This window comes from Podarcis raffonei, chromosome Z (assembly GCF_027172205.1).
Source record: "Podarcis raffonei isolate rPodRaf1 chromosome Z, rPodRaf1.pri, whole genome shotgun sequence".
Taxonomy (NCBI): domain Eukaryota; kingdom Metazoa; phylum Chordata; class Lepidosauria; order Squamata; family Lacertidae; genus Podarcis; species Podarcis raffonei.
In genome coordinates, this window is record NC_070621.1 from 17,102,048 (window position 1) to 17,127,070 (window position 25,023).

The 25,023-nt window shown below is 45.2% G+C and overlaps 1 protein-coding gene across 3 annotated transcripts; it reads left to right on the top strand.

Annotated features, from left to right (window-relative positions):
* Positions 1-2,517: 2,517 nt before the first annotated feature.
* Positions 2,518-24,603, top strand: PTPA (protein phosphatase 2 phosphatase activator). 3 transcript variants are annotated; one of them, XM_053374786.1, is made up of 10 exons: positions 2,520-2,657; positions 5,959-6,062; positions 7,620-7,706; positions 9,778-9,903; positions 11,268-11,385; positions 15,107-15,206; positions 15,570-15,694; positions 16,313-16,413; positions 23,357-23,464; positions 23,586-24,603. In XM_053374786.1, exons 1-10 carry the CDS (start codon positions 2,633-2,635, stop codon positions 23,658-23,660), a joined length of 969 nt encoding a protein of 322 aa, XP_053230761.1. In that variant the 5' UTR covers positions 2,520-2,632; the 3' UTR covers positions 23,661-24,603. The 3 variants fall into 3 exon arrangements, with proteins under 3 accessions (XP_053230763.1, XP_053230761.1, XP_053230762.1); XM_053374787.1 differs by lacking the exon at positions 2,520-2,657 and adding an exon at positions 2,701-2,805; XM_053374788.1 differs by lacking the exon at positions 7,620-7,706 and having other exon boundaries at positions 2,518-2,657.
* The last annotated feature ends 420 nt before the right edge of the window (positions 24,604-25,023 follow it).

Here is a 25,023-nt window from a genome sequence, read left to right on the forward strand (position 1 = left end):
CAGGAGAGGCTCCGCCATCTTCAGGTTGGGCACACTCCCCCCGCCCCCCATATTTTGGGAAACCGCTGCGTAGTGTTACATGCAAGGGAAGTTTACTATTGGTTGCATACTGCATGCTTTCCTGGAAGTAAGCCCTAATGAATACAGCTAGACTTACATCTGAGATGCACACACGTTTGGGTGTATCCAGCTGAGTTGCAGTCAGTTATTTCCATTATTTTCAGTGGGTATACACTTGAGTAGGATTTAACATCAGATGCAACACTAAATAGTGCCCCCTGTAAATTGCATAGATATTATGATGGTTTTAATTTAATCATAAATGAAAAATAATGTCTGCAGCTAAGTTCTACTCAAGAGTTGACCCAATTTAGGGGGTGCATTCTACAGATATTTGATGTTATGCATGCTATATTTATTATTATTATTATTATTATTATTATTATTATTATTATTACTACAGTATTATTATTACTACAGTATTATTATTATTTTCAAATAGGTTTTTATTGCAATGCCCCCCCCCAAAGCAAACAAGCAGTACTAAACAGGAAGAACCCTAAAAACGTTATAAATGTGGTGCTTCATTTATTATTATATTCCTTTGTTGCAAATCACGCTGGGGCCTTTTGAGAAATATAAATTTCTAAAAAAGAGAGAAAAGAAGAAGACAACAAATATACATTTCTTAAATAAATAAATAAATAAATAAATAAATAAATAAAAATAAAAATCTTACAGGTATTTACCAGAAAGTGCCCCTGAACTGCCACATCGCTATCATCATCATCATTTTACAAATCACTTCACGGTCTGAGGCCATCAAACCAATGTGCAACAAACTAAAAATTCTACAAACTATTAATACCATTTCAACAAACTGTAAAAACAAGGAGCTGTCCCCAGTGCTAGTCCTACTCAGATTGAAATGAATGAATGTAGCTTACTCAGGTGCATTAATTTCAAAGGGTTTACTCGGTGTAGAACTTAGTTGAATAAAACCTGATAGAAGAGGCCTGCTGGATCTAGTCCAGCATCATGTTTTCACAGTGGCTACCCACAGATGTGAATCATGAGTAACGAGGAGGTGTTTTGCATGGGTGTTTTAGCAGGCAAGGTAGTTTTCCTGGGGGGGGAGGGTCAGAGAGATAAGCAGCAGGGCACTGGTTTTGTACTGCAGGAGTTGAGGATGTGAAATTATTTGAGGTGACCAATGAGGTACCCTCCAGAAGTAGTTGAGTTACAATTCCCATCATCCCCTGCTGGCCATGCGAAGAGAGTCTGAGGGGACTTGGGAGTTACAACAATTTCTGGCTTTCTCCTCTTATACTGTTGTCCTTGAATCCAACAGTACCAGTTAGCTGCTGGATCAGGCCAGTTGCCCACCATAAGTTCTTAAATTTTGTTTGCTACCTTTATCATCTTTTTCCAGGAATCACAAGTGGCAAAACTTGCTATAGCACTCAAATCCAGCTCACAGATTCCAAAGAGGCATTTGATTGGTCCCTAGGATGTTGGACTAGATGGGATCCTTTGGGTATGATGCAGCATGGCTTTTATGTGGTGTAGTGGTTAGAGGGTTGAGGTGACCCAGGTTTGAAATCTCAGCTGACTGTGAAGCTCCTGAGGTGATCTTGGTCCAGCCACTGGCTTTCAGTTTAGCCTACCTTAGGGGGGGGCTGTGATAATAAAATGAAAGCAGAGACAACTAAGCTGCATAGCTACAAGTTCCTCAGAGAAAAGATGGTATGAATAAATAGCTATGCCACATTTTCCCACTTGAAAATCCACCTGAGAACTCAGAAGCGGCATTCAAAGCGAACCCAGAAGTTATCTCTACAGAGAATGAGCTGCTATATCTAATTTTCATAAGTCTATGCTTACCTTAACGCTCCCTCTGTAGGAGACCTCAGAGAGAGAGAGAATGCAGAATGACACACTATCTGAACTTCCGGCCAAAATGGAAAGCCAGTCTAGATCATGATCCTTTATGGGCTCAGTAGCATCGTTCTGAATAGTATTATCTCTATGATACAAGACCTTCTATATGTTGCCTTGGAAGTTAGAGTCGGGGAGGGGGCGGGGGGGAAATCTCAGCTTATTGTCAAACCAGAAGTATGTTCTATACCATTTTAATTTATCTAGATTCCAGGGGCGGGAAGAAGCTAAACCGCCCTTCCTCAAGATGGATGCACAAGGGCGCGGAAGTAGGGCAGAGAAGTGTTCGATGTAGAGATATAAATGCAGAGAGACACATGTAGAGGGACACGATAGTATGTCTGTCTTTTAAAAAAAATGAAATTTTTTATAAATTCTAAATGGTTACTCTTAACTGTTGTTTTTACTGGAAATTTCATTGTTTTATTCTTTTAATAAACCGCTTTGAGGTTGCGTTCTTTTTTGAACAATCAAACGGTATACAAATGCTTGGGGAACTTGTAATCCAACCCTGTGTAGGTCGCGGTGCCCTTTATCAAGATGGCAGCGTCAGGTTCACTCCGCCCGCCCCCGCCCCTGCCCAGCCCTCCTCACAGCGACGGCCCCGGTGCCCGTATCCGATATGGCGAAGCGGCGGTTATTTTCCAGTGTCAGGTGGTGAGAGGTGAAAGGCGGCGGCAGCGGCTCGAGGAAGATGGCAGAAAGCGAATGGCAGCCAGGTAAGGAAGAGAGCCACCCAGCCTCAGCCCCACCTTGGAGAGTGGCCTACCTTTCAGGGTTGTTGTAACTCCTTTCCGTGTCACGGGGACTTGCTCGCGAGTAGGGTTGCTGTGGGGCTACTCAGAACCGGTTCACCCATGAGGCAAGGTGAGGCGACAGGATGCACCAGAGCAGCAGATCCCCATGTCGATCTTTCTCTCTCCCCCCTTGTTTCTTCACTTGCCCCTTCCCTGGTGCCATTTTGGGGTCTGACTCAGGTGGCAAAATATTGGGGCTACTCAGGGTAAGCCGAATTGTTGTTGTTGTTGTTCTCAGGGTGAGCCTGAGCTGCTGCTGCTACATTCTATCCATGATAAGTGGGTGTTGGCACCCCATAACTGGAACCAAGCCATGAGCTCTCCTAACCCCACTGCTTCCAGGGTATGTCCCCAAAGCGAGAGAATGGGCATTAAAATGGCAAGTGCAGATACAGTATACGTAGTGTTGCATGGCGGGGCAAAATGCCGTAAATAAACCCTAATGTCACACATGCTGCGTAATGAGGTTTGTCCAGGAAAGAGATCTCAAAGATGTAGCGAGGAGCTCAGTGGTGATGTGGACCCAGGGGTGGGGCATCTGTGAATAGCTGGGGGGTGAGGTGGGGCGAAGGGTAAATTCCATGCTCAGGATTGTTAGAAAAGGTGCTGAAAATAAAACTGCCAAGATCATGATGCCATTATGTAAATGTAATGCATCGCCACATTTGGGATACTATGCACAGTTCTGCTCACTTCACCTAAAGAAATGAAATTGTGGAGCTGGAAAAGATTCAGAAAAGGGTCAGTGAAATTATCCAGGGGGTGAGGAAAGGTTGCAACGTTTGGGACTTTTAGGGAAAAGGTGAGGAAGAAGCAACTTGACAGAAGTTTATAAAATGAGGAACGGCATGGAGAAAGTGAAGAGAGAAAAGTTTTCTCCCCTTCTCTGAACCTTAGAACTCATGGGCATACAGTGCAGCTAAATGTTGGAAGATTTAGGACAGAATTTAAAAAGTCCTTCACACAGCACATAGTTAGAAACCCTTCCTGTGGTTTCTTTCAAATAGCACTCTGAAGCATTACCGTCTCCAAGCATGTCTTGCCAAATGTGGAGGCAGAACTAGCCATTGATAGCCTTCTCCACCATGAATGTGTCCAATCTTTTTTTAAAGCCACCCAAGTTGGTTGTCATCATTGGCTCTTGTGGGAGAGAGTTCCATAGATTAGCAATGTGCTGCATTTAGAAATGCTTCCATTTATCTGTCCTGAATCTTCCAGTATTCAGCTTCATGGGGTGTCCATGCAGTCTAGTGCTGTAAGAGAATGAGAAAAACTTTTCTCTATCCACTTTCTTCATGCCTTGTATAATTTCATTGAGTGCTTCTGCCTGGCTGGGATGGGTCCCTTGAACTCTGATAATGGCCCTTGCTTGCCTTGCTTGAATGGATGGAAGAGAGAGATACATGTGCAGAAACTAATCACTTATATGACAGTAGAATTTACATTTGTTGCCCTACCCACTTTGGCCTGTGGCTCCACCCACCACTGGCAGGCAGACCCTGGGAGGTTGTCCAGACGGGAATGCAGTCCTCAAGTTGAAAAGGGTTCCCTAGTTTCCCCCCCTAAACTTCAGGGTTGTTGTAAAGTTTATTGGAAGAAAGTGGGATGTCAATATGGGCAACGATACTCCACTGGTAACCAACTGCAGATTTTCATTTAGCAATGTTGGGTTTAGAGTATCAGGACCAGGTCCCGCCCTATAGCCAGTAAGGTCATCAGGTGACCTTGGGCCAGCATATCTCTCCCTTAGACCACAGAGGGCTCTCATGTGGCTAAAACGCAGAGAAGGCAAGAATGTGTCTGGTGGTATAAGATAAGATCCACGCGCCGGATGCGATTATTTTGGGCAATGAAAGATACAGACTGAATGGCTTTGATGCTTTGACACTCTGCAACCTTACTGGGAGAAAACTTAAGACATTGGCTGTCGCCTTTGTGGTTGGGGACCGAAATCCTCTCTCTGTTCCCTGCACATCTTGCCTCCCCCCTCCCCCCCTGCTTTTCTGTTCCACTTCTCCTTTCCACGATTCTTGGCTCCCTTGCAGCAATGTGACTACATTCACCTTGTTTTGCTGGAACAGGAATGTAGAGCAGAGCCATTCATCCTTGAGAGCCCTCAACTTTAGAAAGGGAGCCTCCCTCTGTGCAGGAGCGGGAGGGGATCAGGGCACTTTTGACAAGGCGCTGGGTGAGGGGAGTGCTTACCTGCTTCCTGGCTAATGAGGAAAAATGAACCAAACCATCTACCTAGTCTGCTGGTGGTGGGGAGGAGGCTGAGTTCCTGCTGACTTTGCAGCTTGATAATCTGCATTCTCCCCACCCCCCCCACCCCCTTCCTGGCACTCATCCAAAGGCCTCCAGGGACTTTAGAGTGCTTTGCAAGCTCTAAACCTCCTTTGAAAGCCATCCGTGCCAGGGGTTTCTCTCTGGGCTGCAAGTTTGCTCCACTTTTAAGGCCAAAGTGATTTGTGGAGACAGCTATCTGAAAAGCAAGGGCGTCCTGTTTGCATTTAGGCCCCTCTCCTGAGAGCGGTTGCGTTAAATTTTACTTGCATGTGCTAATTTATAGAATCATGGAACTGCGGAGTTGAAAGGGACCCCATGGGCCTCTGCGAAGCAGGAATCACAGCTAAAGAATCCCTGACAGATGGCCTTCCAACCTCCAATTAAGGAGACTCATTTCTTGCAATTTGAATCCACTGGTTTGGATCCTGCTCTCTGGAGCAGCAGAAAACAAACTTGCTCTGTCTTCCAAGTGCCAGCCCTTCAGATATTTGAAAATGACTATCAGGGAACAGTGGAACAGATTTCCTTGGAAGCTGATGGACTCTCCTTTACTGGAGATTTTAAAACCGGTTTGCTCGCCACATGTCAGGGATTCTTTAGCTGTGATTCCTGAATTGCAGGGGATTGGATTAGATGACCTTTGGGGGATCCCTTTCAATTCTCTGTTTCTGTGATGCTATAAGGTCATCCAAGTTGGTAAGGTCATCTTTGCCTCTACTGTGGGGGTGAGTTTCACAGCTGAACACTACTGAGTGAAGTACTCTCCTTTATCTGTCCTGAATATTGGATTTTAATCATGCTCCACATAGGGAGTCAATACGATAGATAAGTGGATTTTAATAATGGCCTGAAAATATATTCTTTAGAAAGGAACTCACAGTTGAGAACATAGCAACATCTTCACAGTCCAAATGGTTTGAATTCTTTCTCCTTCCAGAATCCCCCGAGGAGGCAGCACTGCCTCCTCCCCACCGAAATTTCATGATCCCCAAGAAGGAAATCAACATGGTTCCCGACATGGGGAAGTGGAAACGCTCACAGGTACAGAATGTTTGGTATATTTCTGGGGAGGTACCATTGGCATGTGGGTTGAGCAGGAAATAGTTCCTGCTGAGGGGTCACTTTGGTATCTCGGCTGTACCACCTGAGACTGAAGTTGAGAGGGGTCTCCCATGTTAAATCAGGGGAGGGGAACCTCTGGTCCTCTGCATGTTGCTGAACTGCAATTCCCATCGTCCTTGGACAGTTGGCCATCCTTCCTGGGGCTGATAGGATTTGGAATCCAACAAAATTCAGAGGGCCACAGATCCACCCCCCTCCAGGTTAAATGACACTCCATGCTTTCTCTGCACATAGAAAGCTAACTTGTCTGGGAGAATGGTCCCACTTAGTCTGTGGCAGGGACCTAAAAAAGCCAGCTTTCTACTTTCAATTCTTTGCTGCTGCAGAAGACTGCTGTCTGTCAGCACAGAGTTGCTGGGAGGTTGGAGAAGAGTGGCAAAATCTCATTTTCCAACATCCTTCAGTATTGTGGCAGTGGAATACTTTTAACTGACAGCAGCCTGACCCAATCAATCTCTGTCACATTCCTATCAATTTTGTATTCCATAAGAACATAAAGAAGGGTCCTGATGGATCAAGCCAAAGACCCATTTAGTCTTGCATCCATTAGATGTTGTTATTGCTTATTAATCGCCTCCTATGTATGTCCCAAGGCGATGTACAAAATATAATAAAAATATAATTTAAAAACCACAGTTCTCACAGTGGCCAGTCAGATGCTTTTGGGAAGCCCACAAACAGGACCCAAGTGCAACAGCAACACTCTCCCTGGTATTCAGAGGCATCTTGGCAGTGAAGGAAGAACACAATGGCCATTGATAGCCTTATACTCCAAAGATTTGTTAAAGCTCCTGTTATAAGAACTTAAGAAGAGCTTGGTTATTGGATCAGGCCAAAAGGCACCCATGATCATCCCTGACTGCTGGCTTTTCTCACTAGGGATGATGGGAATTTAGTCCAACAACACCTGGGAAAGTTGACAAAGGCTGATTCAGGGGGACACTGCCTCTGACAATGGAGGTTTAATGTAAGAACCTAAGCAGGGCTCTTTTGGATCAGGTCAGTGGCCCATCCATTCCAGCAGCCTGTTCCCATAGTGGCTGACCAGATGCCCATTATGGGACATCTGAAAGCAGGACCTCAACACAACAGCAACTTTCCCCACTTGTGATTCCCAGCAACTGGCATTCACAGGCACCCTGCTTCTAACAATTAGCCATTACAGCTAATTCAATGTGATGACTCTTAAAATTTGCAGTTGTTTCATGCCAAATGCTTGTACCTCATTTACTCAGTGCTGATTCTGCTGGCCATCTTGACTGCACTGGTGGAAAAGTGGGCAATCAGTCTTAAGAAACGTGCCTTCTCCCTGGCAGGCCTATTCCCCATGGATCTCTCTCTCCCCAGGGCGGGATAAGCAACATTGCTGGATTTTTCATGGAATGTTGTCTGGCTAATGCTCCATTCTTGCTTTCCCTCTCTCTGATATTATTATTATTACTACTACTATTATTATTATTATTATTATTAAAATAGGCTTATGCAGACTACACAGGCTTCATTCTCAAGCTGAATGAAAGCATCAAGGGCAAGAAGCTGACCTGTGAATACAAAGTCTCTGAGGTAAGCCAAAGTGTGAGGGCTCCATGCTCTTCTCTTTTCCAGTCCAGGCTAGCTCTTTTCCACCAAGCTTTTGAATGGGCTAATTTTTATTTATTTTTTGGCTGCTGTTGCTGAATTTGTATTTTATCCAATTCTATTTTTTAGTTCTGAGTTTGATTTTGGGGTTGCTTCATTTATATATTGTTTCCCAAGGCCAAAAAGTCTCCAAGCATTTGGTGCATCTAGCTCAGAACTGTCTACACTGCCTGGAAGAGGCTTCCCCAAGATTTCAGGGAGGGGATATTCCCAGCCCTACCTGGAGATGCCAGTGAGGATTTTGTGTGCAAAGCAGATGTTCTGCTGCTGAGCAATGGCCCCTTCCCCTGAGAAATAAAGCAAAATTTTAGTCCTCATGGTTCTGAATAATGGCCTCGGTTAAAGCTTTCTTATACCGAGTAAGACCATTGGTCCAAATAGTTCAGTGTTATCTACGCTGGTTGGCAGCAGCTTTCCAGGGGTTGCAGGCAGGGGGACATTCCCAGCCGTACCTGGAGATAGCGACAAGGATTGAACCTGCAACCTTCTGCATGCAAAAAAGAAATTGTGCTGCTGGAATCAGCCTTGTACTGAGTCAGAGCGATGGTTGTCTGTATCAGTACTGTCAACACTGGCTGGCAGTGGCTCTCCAGGGTTTCAGGCAGGAGTTTCTCCTAGTCCTACCTGGAGATTGAGGAATGAACCTGGGACCTTTTGCATGCAAGGCATGAGCTTTAAGACTTAGATGTGCCTCCTTCCCTAAAAATAGAGACTCTAGTCCTCATAGTTCTGAATAAAAGGCTGGATTAAACAAACACAGGAAGATGTTTTAACCTGAGTTGGACCACTTGTCCGTCTAGTTCAGGCAGAACAAATGATGGCTCTTGGCTTGGAGATAGCATGATGCTGTCAATTTCCCCCATTACTCTCTCCTCCTGCTGCTCCTGCAATGCTTCAAGGGCTAGAAAAGCTGCTGGACTTGGCACTTCCCCACGGCCTTCTGACACAGCAAAGGATTGAATTCAGACTTGGGAGACTAGAGGATTTCTCACGCACGAGGCCTCTGGCAAAGTCAGAGGAGTTGCTCCTGCTGTTTTTGTCCTTTGTCTACTCTTAAAGGAGGAATTCCTTCCTGGAGTATGTGCTGCCCTTTGGAGCGGCAGCATTGCAAGCCCCTACCCCCCATCATTCAGGAACAGAAAATCCCCCACATCCCAAATGAACATGTTTAAAAAGTATATACAAGAGGATCTGCAGGGCATCTTCTCTTCCTGAAAAGAGTTGGTTCCTATTCACAGCACTAGCTAGCCCACCCCACTTCTTGGAACTCCATTCTGTACGCTCTTCTGAGTTTCATTAGTGCTAATCTTTGTGGGATGTATGAGGGAAAGGGTTGCCTCATTAGTTGTCCTTTTTTATTAATAAATAATAATAATAATGGTGTAGTTGTTGGAGTTATATAGACCTGGGAGAGACCAGGGTTCAAATACTCCCACCTGGCCTTGAAGCTCACTGGCTGTGACCTTGAGCCAGTCACTGCCTTTCTCAGCCTAACCTACCTCACAGGGGTGTTGTGAGGATTAATTGAGGAAGGAGGGAACCATGTGTGCCACCTTGAACTTCTTGATGGAAAAAAAGGTGGGATATACAGTGGTACCTTGGTTTTCGAATGTGATCCGTTCCGGAAGATGGTTCAAGTTCCGAAACGTTTGAAAACCGAAAACTCAATAGCTGACAGCTAAGCCTCCGCATCTTGCACTCAGCGGAAGCCACATGGCATGTTCAACTTCCAAGATGTGTTCGAAAACTGAAGCATTTACTTCTGGGTTTACAGCATCCGAAAACCAAAACGTCCAACTTTTGAAACGTTTGAAAACTGAGATACCACTGTAAATGCAATAGATGAAATAAATAAATAAGAAATAGTAAGTTCTGCCAATGATCAGCTTGGGATGTGTGCTGATGTTTTGAAACATTTGGTCTCTGGTGAGCAGGATGTGTGATGTGTTTGTGTCTGCCTTCTGCCTAAGTAGACTCCTCTCCCTTCTCTTGTCAGCCAATTGAAAAGCTGATTGATCTCCTGAACACGCTTGACAGGTGGATTGACGAGACCCCACCAGTGGACCAGCCATCTCGCTTTGGGAACAAGGCTTTTCGGACGTGGTACACCAAACTGGACCAGGTAAAGCAGTAAGTGTGTGTCTGTGTCTGTTTCTGTGGTAGTGAATGGAGTTGCCCAATTCTCTTCTAGCTTCATTTTCATAGAATTGTAGAGTTGGATTGTGGAGTGTCATATCATTGTAGTGTGTCCTATGATTCAGGTATTGCCTTAAAGCCATTTGCTTTTGCTTGGTTTCCTCTGCACACGTTCCTGCTTGTCAACAATCTTTTTAAACTGTGGTGCCCAGAACTGGACACAGTATTCCAGGTGTGATCTAACCAAGGCAGAATAGAGTGGTACTATGGCTTTGCTTGATCTGGATTTTGTTCACGGCCAAAGGAAATCTTTTTATTTTGCTCTTGCATTGAAGGGGAAAGGGTTCTACCTTTGGCATAGTTTGACTTGCTTATTTTCCTGTGTACATAAAAGCACCTAGATATGCCTGTTCTCTTCTTCACCACCACCTGGTAGTCTGATTTGGTACTTCCTAACAAGAGCTGTACCACGTTGGCTCTGTTTTTTACTTTTTGTGTCATATAATTTATACAGTGGTACCTCGGGTTACATATGCTTCAGGTTACATACGCTTTAGGTTACAGACTCTGCTAACCCCAAAATAGTACCTCGGGTTAAGAACTTTGCTTCAGGATGAGAACAGAAATCGTGCTCCGGCAGCGCAGCGGCAGCAGGAGGCCCCATTAGCTAAAGTGGTGCTTCAGGTTAAGAACAGTTTCAGGTTAAGAACGGACCTCCGGAACGAATTAAGTCCTTAACCCGAGGTATCACTGTACACCACTTAATTTTGTTTAAACCCCCAAAGCTGTTTACAACAAGAATAAAACAATAAAATTATCAGTAAAAACAACTCTTAAAACATTAAAAAAATAAAAGCAGCAATAAGCTTGAAACCAATCCGAACACACACTTGTGTTATACATGTCTAGGTTAGGCTTGTCTAAGCACAAATGTTTTTTGCAGGTGCCAAAAGCATTCAGTGAAGGTGCTTACCTGGTGTCAATAGGCAGGGAGCTCCAAAATGTGGGCACTACCACACTAAAATGTCTTGCAAATTGGCTCTGAGATGCATGGTGAATTATTATCAAGGGATAGCAGCCTCTTTTCAGCAAACACAATAAAAAATATTTTGGCGCCTTTAAAAAAGGAAAAGAAAAGAGACTAGCAGATTTTTTAACTCATAAACTTCTCCCCCTTTTTGATTAACCCCTCCTAGTGGTGAAATCTCCCTAATTACATTAAAGGAGGAGCTGAAAGCTGTAAGAAAAAGGGGGTGGGGAGAGAGAAGGGCAGTGATCTGACGCTTCTCAAAGTTTGAGTGTGGGAATAGCACCTGACCAACCTAACACCCTGGCTGTTTGTTCCTTTAGGGGGCTGAGAACCTGGTGGCTACTGTGGTTCCGAGTGAGCTGTCAGACGCCATCTCCGAAGTGGCAGTGTACCTGAAGGAGTCAGTGGGCAACTCTACTCGTATTGACTATGGGACAGGTATCTGTCAGGGGATGAGCAGACTGACCTGGAAGCTTTTCCCCACCCTCCCTGCTTCAGTAAAGGGGCCTGGACCATCCCAGGTGGCCTGCTGGATGTCCTGGAAGCTGCTCTGCTGATGCCTCTGGGAAACCTGCAAGGTGGACAGGCTGTTCCCTGGCAACCAGTATTGAGCAGCAAAATGCCTCTGATTATAGAGACACCCATCTAGCCATCAGGGCTGATTACTGTTGTGGGGTGGTCAGCACCCATCTTTTATAGCATCCTGCTCCTAAAGGGATTTCTCTCTATTCCCAGCAAGACTCAGAGATTGGAGAGGGAGCAGCAATGGGCTCTTTGGGCTCTTTCTGCTCAGACGTGGTGTTACAAAATCTGTTTTGCTTTCAAAATAGCACCTTCTTCTGCAGGAGGAGGCTTTCTTAGATTTGCTTGACTGCTAATGTGTAATAAAAGCAACGAACATTAAAATGACTGCTGATCTTCAAAATGCCCACGAGCAGGGCAAGCAGATTTGGTGTGCCAGTTAATAAATGTTTAAAAAACCCCACCTCCAGGCAGGTCTGTTGTCTAGTCGGTTGCAAAACTGCTGTTGGTCACGAGGTGGTGCTATTGTATTGCTGTTAAAAGTGAAGATTGTTCAATGGCGGTTCTCACTTTGTATGGCAAGCCTGCTGTTTTTCCTTTTGAGGTTGATAGTTATAAAGGTTGTTGATTTCTTTCCTCCTCTTTTTTATTGAATTTTATTGAAAATTTTCAGTGGACAAAAAAGGTGAAAGAAATGAAACAAAAACAAAAAGGTGCTTGAAACTGTAATACAATACGGTACATAAGTATATAAATAATGTTATTATTCCAATGAGTATACAATTATTAACAAGTCATTATAATTTTTATAAATGCATTCCAAATATCATTATATTTATCCACACACAATCTGTATCTTAAAAGTAGTCCATTCATATATTTCAAGAGTTGTCATATCTTCTATCCATTGATCAAAGGGGGCCATAGTATTAGCTTTCCAGTGTCTTTTGGCAGAAGTAAGGGCGCATAGAGTCCATCCACGCTGACCAGTTGTCAAACCCCATATCATTGGTATGTGGTGTAGAATAATATTTTAATCTGACAATTTTAATTTCCACCCCCTCCTCCAAATAGAATTTATACATCCTAATACTTACCTCCAAGGGATGCGGATGGCGCTGTGGGTTAAACCACAGAGCCTAGGACTTGCCAATCAGAAGGTCGGCAGTTCGAATCCCCATGACGGGGTGAGCTCCCGTTGCTCAGTCCCTGCTCCTGCCAACCTAGCAGTTCGAAAGCACGTCAAAGTGCAATAATAATAATAATAATAATTTATTATTTATACCCCGCCCATCTGGCTGAGTTTCCCCAGCCACTCTGGGCGGCTCCCAATCAGTGTTAAAAACAGTACAGCGTTACATATTAAAAACTTCCCTGAACAGGGCTGCCTTAAGATGTCTTCTGAATGTCAGGTAATTATTTATCTCTTTGACATCTGATGGGAGGGCGTTCCATTCCGGCGGGAAGGTAAACGGCATTTCCGTGCGCTGCTCTGGTTCTCCAGAAGTGGCTTAGTCATGCTGGTCACATGACCCGGAAGCTGTATGCCAGCTCCCTTGGCCAATAAAGCGAGATGAGCGCCGCAACCCCAGAGTCAGCCACGACTGGACCTAATGGTCAGGGGTTCCTTTACCTTTACCTTAATACTTATCTCCAAAAAATCGTAGGTGGATAAACCATGCATTCCTTTTTATAAACAATATCACTTGTTGTGCTCTAATTGCCAACATTGTTGTTAAAATCTTTATATAAATGTTAAATTAATGAAATTGGGTGGTAATGAGTGCATTGAGTGTGGTCTTTGTCTGGTTTTGGTATAACAGCAATATTTGCTTGATTAAACATCGTTGACAGAATTCCCCTATCAAATATCTCGTCATATAATTGGCAAAGTTTTGGTGCTGAAAGATCTACATATATTTTATATTGCTCAATAGGAAATCCATCTAAGTGTTTTACCACTAGCTAACTATAAAATTGTTTTCTTGATTTCTATTTCAGATTTTGGGTTTATGAATAGTTGTTTCTGTATATCATTTAGATATGGTATTTTTTTTAAAAAAACCCTGTATCTTCATTCACTATTTTCTTTTGATTGTTATATAATTCTGAATATATATATTTAATAATTGATTATTAATAGTGATTGAATTTTTATATACTTATTGAATTGAATTTTTATATAATTTTTCTATTGACTTTTTCTATTTTTGGATATATAATGTAGTTCCTAAAAACTCCAACAAGTTCAGAAATCCTGCAAATACTAAGCTGATCCATTAAATTCAGTTCTGTTAGACAGAGTATGCACATAGTTCCCAGATTGGGAATAAGCCTCAATTCTGTCAACAGAAAGAATTTTTTTAAAGTGCTTGCATGAATGAAACAAAACCTTATAGATAGCATTTTATTTTTTTAAAAAAAACAAGTTGCAAAAAAGAAAGTAAATAAAATGAAGAACCGCACCACAAATAGCAATGAAAAAAAGAAAAGAAGAAGAAGAAACAAACAAAAATACAAGAGAAAAAGCAAAAAAATTGACCTGCTTGACTCAAGTTTGTGACATCCCTTTATTCTTAACAATGAAATTACAGGTCACTCTTGAGAAGATAATAATATTAATAAAAAGAAGAAAGGGGGGAGCCATCTTAAAATATTTTACAGAATAGAAAGGAAAAATGCCTAAGCACTTAATTCATGACAAAATATGCTTCAGTATATGCTTTCCTGCTTCCTGCATTTCTGCCCTTGGCGATTGAAAGGGCCTAGCAGGCTGTTTACCTAGATCCATGCCTCACTTGCCCCATACCTGACATCATGTGTGTGGCAGGTGGGCTGGAGAAAGCAGGACTGAGCTTTCCTGTGCATTAGCTGACATGCACAGGGTTCAGTCTTGCTTGGGGAGCTTCTCTCCACCTCCCCATCATCAAGTGCCATCTTTACCAGGTTAGGCAGGACAACCTGCCATCATTATTGTGCCAGATGATTGACTGGTGGGTGAGATAAAGATTTGGCCTCCCAGGACAAAAACACTCACTTCCCCGTCTTAAACAATGTTGCTTATATGCTTGTACTCATCCTGTGTTTCCCAGCTCTCCAGATTAAGATTGGAAGCTCCTTCAGGCAGAGAATTGTCTCTCCCCCACCTTAGTGTGTGTGAAACTTGGTGTAGCCCCACATTCATAGGTGTCTCTCTGCATAAATGGTTGAGAAATGCTGCCTTCTTCACTACAGATCCTCTCAGGTGCTGAGGTCGGCAGAGGGGGCTGTCAGGGAGGGGCTTCACTGTGGTGGTCCCTAAGCTGCAGCACTCGTTCCCTACAGAGGTATGCCTAGCATCTTCATTGCACAGCTTACAGCAAATGCTGAAGACGCACCACTTTATCCTGGTCTTTTGATACTTGAGGTGTATTTTTTTAGGACCCACCTTATTTCTGTGATTGTAAATTGTTTTAAACTGTTTTTTAATATTGTGTTTTAATAATGTCATCCACTCTTGGACTTTAGGGTGAAGTGTGGGCAATAAATAAATAAAGGTAGCCATGTTAACATGTAGCCCTCCAAAGCATCATGCAAGTGCAGAGTGTTTTCGTCCCTTGTCCTGAAAATTGCTCCCCTTCCTGTCCTTTCATCTCAGGTCATGAAGCAGCGTTTGCCGCCTTCCTCTGCTGCCTTTGCAAAATTGGAGTTCTCCGGGTGGATGACCAGCTGGCCATTGTCTTCAAAGTGTTCAACAGGTGAAGCTGGTGTGTGTGTGTGTGTGTGTGTGTGTGTGTGAGAGAGAGAGAGAGAGAGAGAGAGCGAGAGAGAGAGAGAGAGAGAGAGAGAGAGAGAAAGGGCTAAAAATCGACCCTGTGGTATCTGGGTTTTTAATAATGGCTCAGCCCAGCAAAGGACGAAGCCTCTGCTACAGTCTTGCATGAGAGGGATGGGGGGAGGGGAGAGAAGAATAAGTAATCACTCTCACCACCTTATGGTCAAGAGGGCAGTGAGAGGCTCAAAGGCTTTGTAGGCAAGGCCTCATGAGAGCACCTTAGAGAGGCTTCCCTGTGGACTAGTCATTTATTTAATAGAATTTAACAATCCCCCTCTTCCTCCAGGTATTTGGAAGTCATGCGGAAGCTGCAGAAGACCTATAGAATGGAACCAGCTGGGAGCCAAGGAGTCTGGGGCTTGGATGACTTCCAGTTCCTTCCCTTCATATGGGGCAGCTCACAACTGATAGGTAACCAGGGAAAGCTTCCCCACTGCCAACTCCATCAGCTCCCCAACCAGGGCTTATTCCATTAAAAAAGAAAAAGAAAAAATAATTTTTCAATCAGGCACCCTAAGGCAAATTGCACCCTCCTTTTCCACATTTCCTCCATTGCCTTGCATGGGAAGTAATGGTCAAAATGATCTCTCTGTTACCTTGCATGGGGGTCCTCAAACTGTCTGGTGGGAGAAGCAGCTCCCCCCCTCGCCCTTTGCCAGGGACCCTTAGAATGCTAGCCTGTTGATACATCTTCTCTTCTGTGAAATTTGTTCCATTGTGGCAAAGGGGTTGAGGGATGGGCCTAATTTCTCCCTTTCCTTTGCTATTTGTAACTCTGATCAAAGCTCACAGTACTGCCAACCTCAAATATTACCCGTGCTCCCTGTTAACGAGTGATCAAAAGTGCCCATTTTGTTGCTGGTTAAGAGAGGACCCTGCTTCTGTTGCGAAAGAAGTGATGATGGGCTTGTACCTAGAACAATTCTCTAACCCCCAATTTGTCACACTAAGCTGGGAGGATGGGGTGGTCCCTATAAGCCTTTGGCATCTAAATGGAAACTGCCCTGAAACATAATGCTTCCTTCTCAGATCACCCAAACCTGGAACCTCGACATTTTGTGGATGAGAAAGTGGTGAATGAAAACCATAAAGACTTCATGTTTCTTGAGTGCATCCTATTCATTACAGAGGTGAGACTGAGTCCCACCCCCAATCTTTGCTACTGAATCATTTTATGAGATTTTTCAAAGATGCATGCTTTTGTAGATTCCTGCATTGGAGGGGGTTGCACTCAATGACCCCTGGGGATTCCTTCCAACTGTGCAGTTTTATGATTCTATGCCAGATCATATCTGGGCTCCTTCCCTCCACTTCCTAACCCTCCTATCTGCGCTTTGTGAGATCTCCTTTCCAACATTCTTATGGGCAAAGTTCCAACAGCATCAACCTCAAAGCACATTAGCAAAAGAGAGAACCCCAAAGACAGAGAACTCAGGAAGCTGAGAGAGAGAGAGGAAGGTAGAAGCAAAGGATAGGAATGTACCCCTGCCAATAGCATGAGCTTCTTCGACATCTTGGCCACTGTAAGAACAGAATCCTGGACTAGATGGGTCTTTGGGCCTGATCCCTTATGCTTCCTGGCGCCCGGTGGATACCTAGTTCTTTAAGGCGTCTGAAAGGAATTGAAACTGCTGACATGCTAATGTTATGGTACAAATTACAGTGCAACAGCATTTGGAATAGTGTGTAGAGTTCTGGCCCTCAGCCTCCAAACGGATGTTGTAGAGTTGGAAAAGATTAAGAAAACAGCAACCAGAATGATCAAGGGGTGTGTGTGGAGTGACTCACCTATGAAGAAATGTGTATAGAGAATGTGTATAGCCAAATTTAAATGGGGGAAGGGCCATAATTCAGTGGTAGAGTACCTGCTTTGTGAGCAAAAGGTTCCAGGCTGAATCCCCAGTGGCATCTCCAGGTAGAGCTGGGAATGTCCCCTGCCTGGAACCCTGGAGAGCTGCTGTCAATTGGTGCAGGCAGTACTGAGCTTGATGGGCTAATGGGCTGATTCAGTGTTCTTCCTTAATTCAGTCCTTTATTCAGAACCATAAGGACTAGAATCTTACTTAATTTTTTGGGGTGGGTAGTGCCGTGGTTCAGTGGTAAAGCTTCTACCTGCTTTGCAGATAGAAAGCCCCAGGTTGATTCTCCAATGACATCTCCGAGTAGGGCTGTTTCCTGCTGAAACCCTGGAGAGCCTCTGCCAGCCAGTGTAGACAGTACTGAGCTAGGTGGACCAGTGGCTCAACCCAGTATAGAGCAGCTATAGGTGGACCAGTGGCCCAACTCAGTATAGAGCAGCTTTCTGTGTAAAGCCTTGCCCTAGCAGTTTGCAGAGGGCTTCATGGTCCTCATTCCATAGCGTCTTGTGTACGGATGGTGGTTGTTCCTGTTTAATTTTTTAAAACAAACATTGGGGAAGGGAAGGAAAGAAATGATGTTGCATGACTTGCCTAGGGCCACCGAGCAGGGTGGCTCTTTTCCAGCTGGGCCTGAGTCCAACTTGCCCTTTTTTGTGGATCATGCTGGCTTTCCTTGAGCTTAAGACCCACCTGATATTTGCAAACCCTGCCCTTAGGGGTGCAATGGAATGTGCTCCCTCTTCCCTCTCCTCCTTGCTACTTTGGAGAGCATTCACAATGTTCTGGGCTTGGGTGCTCTCCCAAAAGAAACATCATTTTAACAAAGGTTATCTTTCTCCTTGGTGGGCATTTTCCTTTTGCCTGTTCCTGCGCTAGGCCACTAGATGCCACCAGAGTACTATCTTTGGCGTCTGCCAGCATTGAGAGCCCTCTATCGGCATCTAGTGGATGAGCATGATCATTGCAACACCAACAAAATAATATGGAAGGAATTTTATTTACGTGTTCTACCCATAGAGGGGAAACAACCCTCTAGTTTCTCCTTCCAAACTCCATTGCTCAATAAGCACACTTGGCTGATTGGTTGAGCCCCCTCAAGTTACAGCTGTCATACCAAAGCAATCATTTGGGGGGAAATATGACTATTACCCCAGTCTCTTGTTTCCCTAAACAGGGCACTGTTCTGATGTCAGCTACTTGCCATGAGTTTGGACCTAGACATCCTGGTGGTGCTGTCTGGGTATTGCTGGACTCGTAACTCCAATCATCCATGGCCATTGGCCATGCTGGCTGGCAGTAGGGGTGGTGGGAGCACTGGGGAAGGCTGGGTTGGTTGTTGGATTTTTTATTTTTATTTTTTGAAACTTCCCCCTTGCCTCTAGGTATCTTCAAATGCTAGAACAGCACCCCTTTCAAATCACACCCCTCGTTCCCCTGGGGTCGGGGAACATAAGAAGAGCCTGCTGGATCAGGCCAGTGGCCCACCTAGTCCAGCATCCTGCTTTCACAGTGGCAAGCCAGAAGCCCACTAGTGGCAGCCCAAAAGGAGAACCCAGGGCCAAGAGCACTCTCCCCTTCCTGTGATTCACAGCAACTGGTATTCAGAAGCATTGCTGCCTCCAACCACGAGGGTAGAGCATAGCTGTCATGGTTAATAGCCATCAAATAGCCCTCTCTTCCTCCATGAATTTGTCCAGTCATCTTTTAAAGCCATCTAAGTTGGCAACCATCATTGCCTGTGGGAGCTAGTTCCACAGTTAAACTCTGTGCTGTGTGAAGAAATCCTTTCTTTTGTCTGTCCTGAACCTTCTAGCATTCATCATCGTTGGATTCTTGTGACTTCTACTGTTACGAGGGAGGGTGAAGGCGACGGAGCAGATCCAAGAGCAGGAAAAGCAAATGTTGGATTGACTATTTGCAAGTTCTGCCCAAGTTGGCGTTCTTTTGAAAAAATCCCAGAGAAGGGCAGGGCAGCCCTTTTCCCTATTTCACTGCCTCCCAAATTTGGAGGTTTTTTTGGGGGGGAGGGCAAGGGAGGCTGGGCTCTGGTTTCAGCTGGTAAGGAAGCAAATGACAGGAAGGTGCTGTGTTGAGCTTGCCCCCCTTTCCCTCCCTCCCCGCCAATACCTCCCTCCTCATTTTTTTTTAACCGACAGAGGAACCTTTTACAAAAGGCTTATTCTCTCGGGAACGGAGAGGCAGGAACGCAGCGTCTGTGAGTAATTTCCTGCTCAATATGGCTGCCCTGACTCACTCCGTTCCCCTGGGGTCACTGCGGGTCTGTGGCGCTCCCGCTCTCTCCCCCTCCCTCTCCCCCCCCCCCTCTGCTTGCCTACTTTTCTTCTCTCCCTTTGTGGCTAGAATGAGCCACAGGGTTCTCTGCGTGTGTGTTTGTGTATGTGTGTTAGTTTTTTCCTCCTCCCTATTCCCCCTCCCCTTTTCCTACTTCCAAACAATAGCAAAAGGGCTTCAGTGAGAGCAGATGTCGGTTTGGAAAAGCTGTGCCCGCCTGGGTGGGGTGTTATTTGTGTTCTAGTTCTTTGGGGCGCACAAGAGTCTGGTCCTTGCAAGCCAACCTGCTTTTCTTCATTTTTTTCAAGAGGCAATACCCACTTTGAATGCCACCAGCAATCTGTCTGAAATTTTAAAGCCTCGAGGGCCAGGATGTTGGTGGTCAGGAGGGGACCAGCTTTCTTTGCACTACACACACAGGGTGGTGATTGTTACCAAAAAAACCCAATGTGAAGCCCACGAACAGGACCCTAGCACAAGAGGAGCTCTCCTCTCCTGCAGTTTCCAGCAGTTGGGTATTTAGAAGTACTTCGGCCTCCATCTGTGGAGGCAGAGCATAGCCACTGTGGCTAGTAGCCATTGATAGCCCTCTCCTCCTCCATGAATTTGTCCAATCCTCTTTTAAAGCCAACCAAGTTGGTGGTCATCACATTTCAGTTGCCAGCATTTCCAAGATGGGCTAGGCAGGTCACCTGCCTGGAGACCCAGCTTAGGCAATAATGAGCTATACAGACCAGTGATCCTGGCTTGGTATGGATAGGATAGGGTAGGATAGGATAGGATAGGAGGGTCATCTATTCCAACCTCCTGCGGGTCAGGAATATGCAGCTGTCCCTTATGCAAGGCTGATAACCTTGGTGTTATCAGCACCACATTCTAACCAACTGAGCTTCTTTTTTCCTAAGTTCAGGGACTTCCTAAACCCAAAGCCCATGACCTGTGAACTGCGCTGTGGAAAGTAGGAGAAACCACTGTTGCAACTTCAGTAATTTCCCAAGTTCTTGAAGATTAGGAGCTTGCAACAGTAAAGGTTTGCCCCAGTGCAAAGGCATGCTCTTTTACTTTCCTTGATTTTCCCCATCCCACCTCCTCTCTTCGGAAAATGCCATGGCTGCAGTAAAAGGCATAATGCCCCTGAATGGCCATAGCTCAGTGATTAAAGGACCTGCTTTGCATGCAGAAAGTTCCAGATTTAATCCTCACAGGCACCTGCAGGTAGGGCCAGGAGAGACACCTTGTCTGAAACCCTGTGCCAGCCAGTGAAAATGGCCCTGAGCTTGATGAGCCCTAGTGGTCTTGCTTCCTGTGGACGGCGCTGCACTGTGCTGTCTCTTCAAAGAAGGAAACTTAGTACAGTCGTACCTTGGAAGTTGGAACAGAATCCGTTCCGGAAGTCAGTTTGACTTCCAAAATGTTCGGAAACCAAAGCGTGGCTTCTGATTGGCTGCAGGAAGTTCCTGCAGCCAATCGGGAGGCCGTGGAAGCCCTGTCAGACATTCGGCTTCCAAAAATAGTTCACAAACTGGAACAGTCACTTTTGGGTTTGTGGCATTTGGGAGCCAAAACGTTTGAGAACTAAGCTGTTCGAAAACCAAGGTGCGGCTGTATTTTAACCCACTGAGGGTTGAGCTCTTGACTGCTATCATGAGGAATTCTAGCCAACATTTTTGTTCTGAGAACTTAGGCGCACACAGCCCGTCCTTCTGTATGCAAGGGGGAAGTTTCCTGGGAAAATTTTGGCCTATCTTATTTTTTCTGGCGCTCATGTACACTGACAGGAAGTGGAACTTAACATCCATTGCAGCTGTTGGGGGAGGACAGAGGATATTCTTTTTGTGGCTTCCTTTCTTTTTCATTCTTACCCAGAGTGCTTCAGTGCTGAGGTCACCAGAGTCTAAACATATGACTGAGCTCTTTCTCTCCCTCTACTCCCAAACATCCCTGTGTGCTCATGAACATTCACCCACCCACGTCTTCCTATATACATAAAACGGCAAGGCTATTGCCTTGTAGCCCCCATTGGAAGGTTTGTAGTGCCTCATCACAATCCTGGATTTGCAGGAAGGAACAACTCAGGCCACAAAAGTGAGCTTGCATGGGATGAGAAAGAAAAGCTTTTCTTTAGGAATTCTTTAGCTGTGATTCCTGCATTGCAGGGGGTTGACATAGATGCCCGTTTGGGCCCTCTATAGTTCTACGATTATTTGAGGGGTTAATGTGGAGGGAATGGCCAAGGACTTGGCGAGCAGAGGATCCGCTAGTATATATCTATATGCATAGACAGATGAACACACAGACACACACTGTGGGATACTTTTTCACTTGTACAAACCTACCTGTAACAACATACCGTTTGGGCTTCCTGCACTGGAGAAGTAAGTTCAGAAATGCAGTCTCATCCCCTCCTGCTTTTAGGGGATAGCCATGACTGTTTTGGCAGTTTTGGATTTTGGAAGGGGGAGGGGGAGGAAGTGAGGTTTTCTTCAAAACACCCCTGCATTGTCAAAAGTTCCTTATTTTCCCAAGTTCCTTTTTTTGGCCTTGTGGTTGATGATGTCACTGAAGCTTCCCACAAGAAGTTTGCCTCCATTCCCCCTGCCTTCCCTTGAGAGTAAGTTGCATTTTCTGGGTGTGCCCAGAATCTATTTCTCTCTTCCACCCCCACTCCCACTCCAGTCCCAAACTGAGTCCCCCCCACCCTTGTTTTCCCCTAACCTTATCTGTGGGTTATCTTGTTCTCTAGAAACTGCTGTATATTTTTTTAATGACTTATACCTCACTCTTCCATTAAAACAACAACCCCACTAACAGTCAAAGCAAAACATCTGTCAAACCAACAATCGGTTTGTTGTTGTTGTTGTTGCCATTGTTGCCCAGAACATTAAACGGACACACAATTTAAAAACAAAGCAAAAGCATCCTAAAGCAGATCAAAACAATGCAATCCATTTTAGAGTTAGAAACATTCCTAAAGCAATTTCAATTAAAACTAAAACGTTGTTAAAAAGATTAAGTTCAGCAACAATGTTTATAAAATATATGAGTAGCAGAAAACCATCTAGGGTGGTGGTTCGATGACAAGAGAGTGAAAGGACTGCTAAAGGAGGATAAGGAGACTGTGGCAGCGATGCTTTTGAATCTTAGTTGCTGGCAGGCACAGGAGGGGAGAGTGCTCTTGTGCTCAGATCCTGCTTGCAGGTTTCCCAGAAGAGGCATCTGGTTGGCAACTGTGAGAACAGATGCTGGACTAGATGGGTCAGCAGGGCTCTTGCGATGTTCTTAAAACATTCTAAAAGCAATTATGAATTAAAGAAAAAATCCATCCAATGATATTGGGATTGTCAGGAGCAGTCTTTTTCAGCCATCAAACGCCTGGGTAAACAGGAATGTTTAAAAATTCCTCTTGAAAGCAGAGGGAGACAGGATGCACCTTGTTAGGGAAGGCATTTTGCAGTGGGAGAGCCAACACCAAAAAGGCCCCATCACAGGTCAGCATCAGGTTTTGCTTCCATTCTGCATAGTAAATTTAGGTGGCTATAAATGATGGTGATAAATAAGGAGAATAGAATAATTGAATCATAGTGTAGTGTTTGGGTCCCTTCATTGCAGGAAGTAGGACTAGGGTCATGATGCCTGGGGTAAGGAAGAGGATGCCTTTGTGCACATGTCAGGAGGAGGAACAGCAGATACCAGTACTGGAGCCAGGCTAGAGGGGAATGGTGTAAGCACCAGAGCTGCCCTGCCCTTGCATTTCTGCAGAGCAGATTTCATCGGCCTGGATGATGGCATCCAGTGTGAAATAAGGAGTGCAAATCAAGTAGCTGTGTGGTTAAGGACATTGGGGACATCCTGTCCAGTGGTGGTCTGGAACGGGGTGTGCCAGTGCCTTGTGGTGATGGCTTGTCTGTGTCTTGTCTTCCAGATGAAGACAGGCCCATTTGCTGAGCACTCCAACCAGCTGTGGAACATTAGCGCTGTCCCTTCATGGGCGAAGGTCAACCAAGGCCTCATTCGCATGTACAAAGCAGAGGTAAGGTCAAAGCAGAGGGAGGTGGGCCTGGAGCAAAACCTCTCTCCAGCTCACGTTGTGGGGTGGGTGGGTGGGTGTTGAAAGAGGCCCCAGCCAAATGTTCTCTTTGTCTTCTTCCCAGTGCCTGGAGAAGTTCCCTGTGATCCAGCACTTCAAGTTCGGCAGCCTCCTCTCCATTCAGCCTGTTGCATCTTAAGGAGGTTTTGGAGGGTATTCTTTCCCCCATTTCTGGAAAAAAGAGAGGGGGTCAGAAAACACTGGAGAGAGCAGGGTGAAGGGCCAGAGCTCTCCCCATTCAGCCCCACCCCCGGCCCTCAGGCAATGCAGTCCATTCATTTCCGCGGATTATTTTTTTCCAACTTTTGGGGGTGCGGGACAAACCACCAGGAAGATTTTCTGACTCTCTTAAAGACCCCTCCCCCTGCATTTTGAAGAAGGGAAAACCAGCCTTGGAATGTGATCCCATGACTTTTAACACTGGACCACAACAGTATGTGCCCTCTCTTTCGCTCTCCCTCCCCCTGCACAGGCCTATCCTTTGCGCCCATTGCTTTTGTTCTATTTTATATCTATATTTTTAAAAGCTTGCTGTTTTCAGTCTGGGGAATCCAGTCTGATATCATCCTGAGGGGCTCCACATTTCCTATCTGAGGCCTCCCTAAATGTTTTTATTCCTGGTTGCAAAAGTGTAAGGGGGCATCTGTGTTCTCCCCCCCCCCCGTCATCTTAGTTGTGGGTCCTGCCTACATCATCAAAACCTGTCTCTAACCTACTTGAGCTGTGGCTTGGCTCCTTCGCAGAGAAACTAGGGGCTAGTAGTTTAGGGAGGAAATGGGGTGCTCTCCCTCCCATTTCCAGTACTGTTGCCAAACTAAATGTGTTATGCTTTTGGAGAGAGGCAGGACCATCAGTTCAGCTTCAAGCTGGTTCAGATGCATCCCATTTCATGATCCCCTTGGAGGCAACATGTTGTCAAGTGCTCCCTCCTGCAGGTTCCTCGCAAACAGGTTCACAGAACGTTTTTGCAGGCACCAACTCAAAAAAAAACTACCCTCCATCCACATACAAAGAGGGTTTGTCTGTCAGGGGGGCTGCTGCAAAGCTTTTGGGTGATCTTTGCAATAAAAAACAAAAAACCAGAGAGGTGTTCAAGAACATGGCTGTATGCTCCCCTTGCAAGGTCTGCTGGGCTGCTTCAGAAAGACCTGGGCTTTACTTCATTCAACCCAGGCAGCACTCAGGGCTTTTTGCTACACTTGGCAGGGCTCTTAACAATTTGGTAGAGTGCTGCCTGGGTCCTGTACAGCCTTGAGTCCTACACCGTGCAAAGTTTTGTGCAGGTGATAATTAATTTTGGCTTGTATTTTTACAGAGGGTTGCTTGAGAGCTCCTTTTCCTAGCAGCTGGTGGAAGAACTGAGAGCCAAAGGTTTGCTAGGCTGAGCAAAACTGGTTTGAGCTCACTGGGAACTGTCCCAGCTCTAAACTAGGCAAAAGACCTTGCCGTGTCCTGCCTTGGTGTTAATCCTTTGCTTCTTTCAACCACAGGATCACCCTTCT

What these genes read in the sequence shown, in the direction of transcription:
- PTPA (XM_053374786.1), top strand. Translation starts at nt 2,633, where the DNA reads ATGGCAGAAAGCGAATGGCAGCCAG. An exon ending in GGTACACCAAACTGGACCAG is followed by an intron (nt 9,904 to 11,267) that starts GTAAAGCAGTAA and finishes TTGTTCCTTTAG; the next exon opens with GGGGCTGAGAACCTGGTGGC. An exon ending in GCATCCTATTCATTACAGAG is followed by an intron (nt 16,414 to 23,356) that starts GTGAGACTGAGT and finishes CTTGTCTTCCAG; the next exon opens with ATGAAGACAGGCCCATTTGC.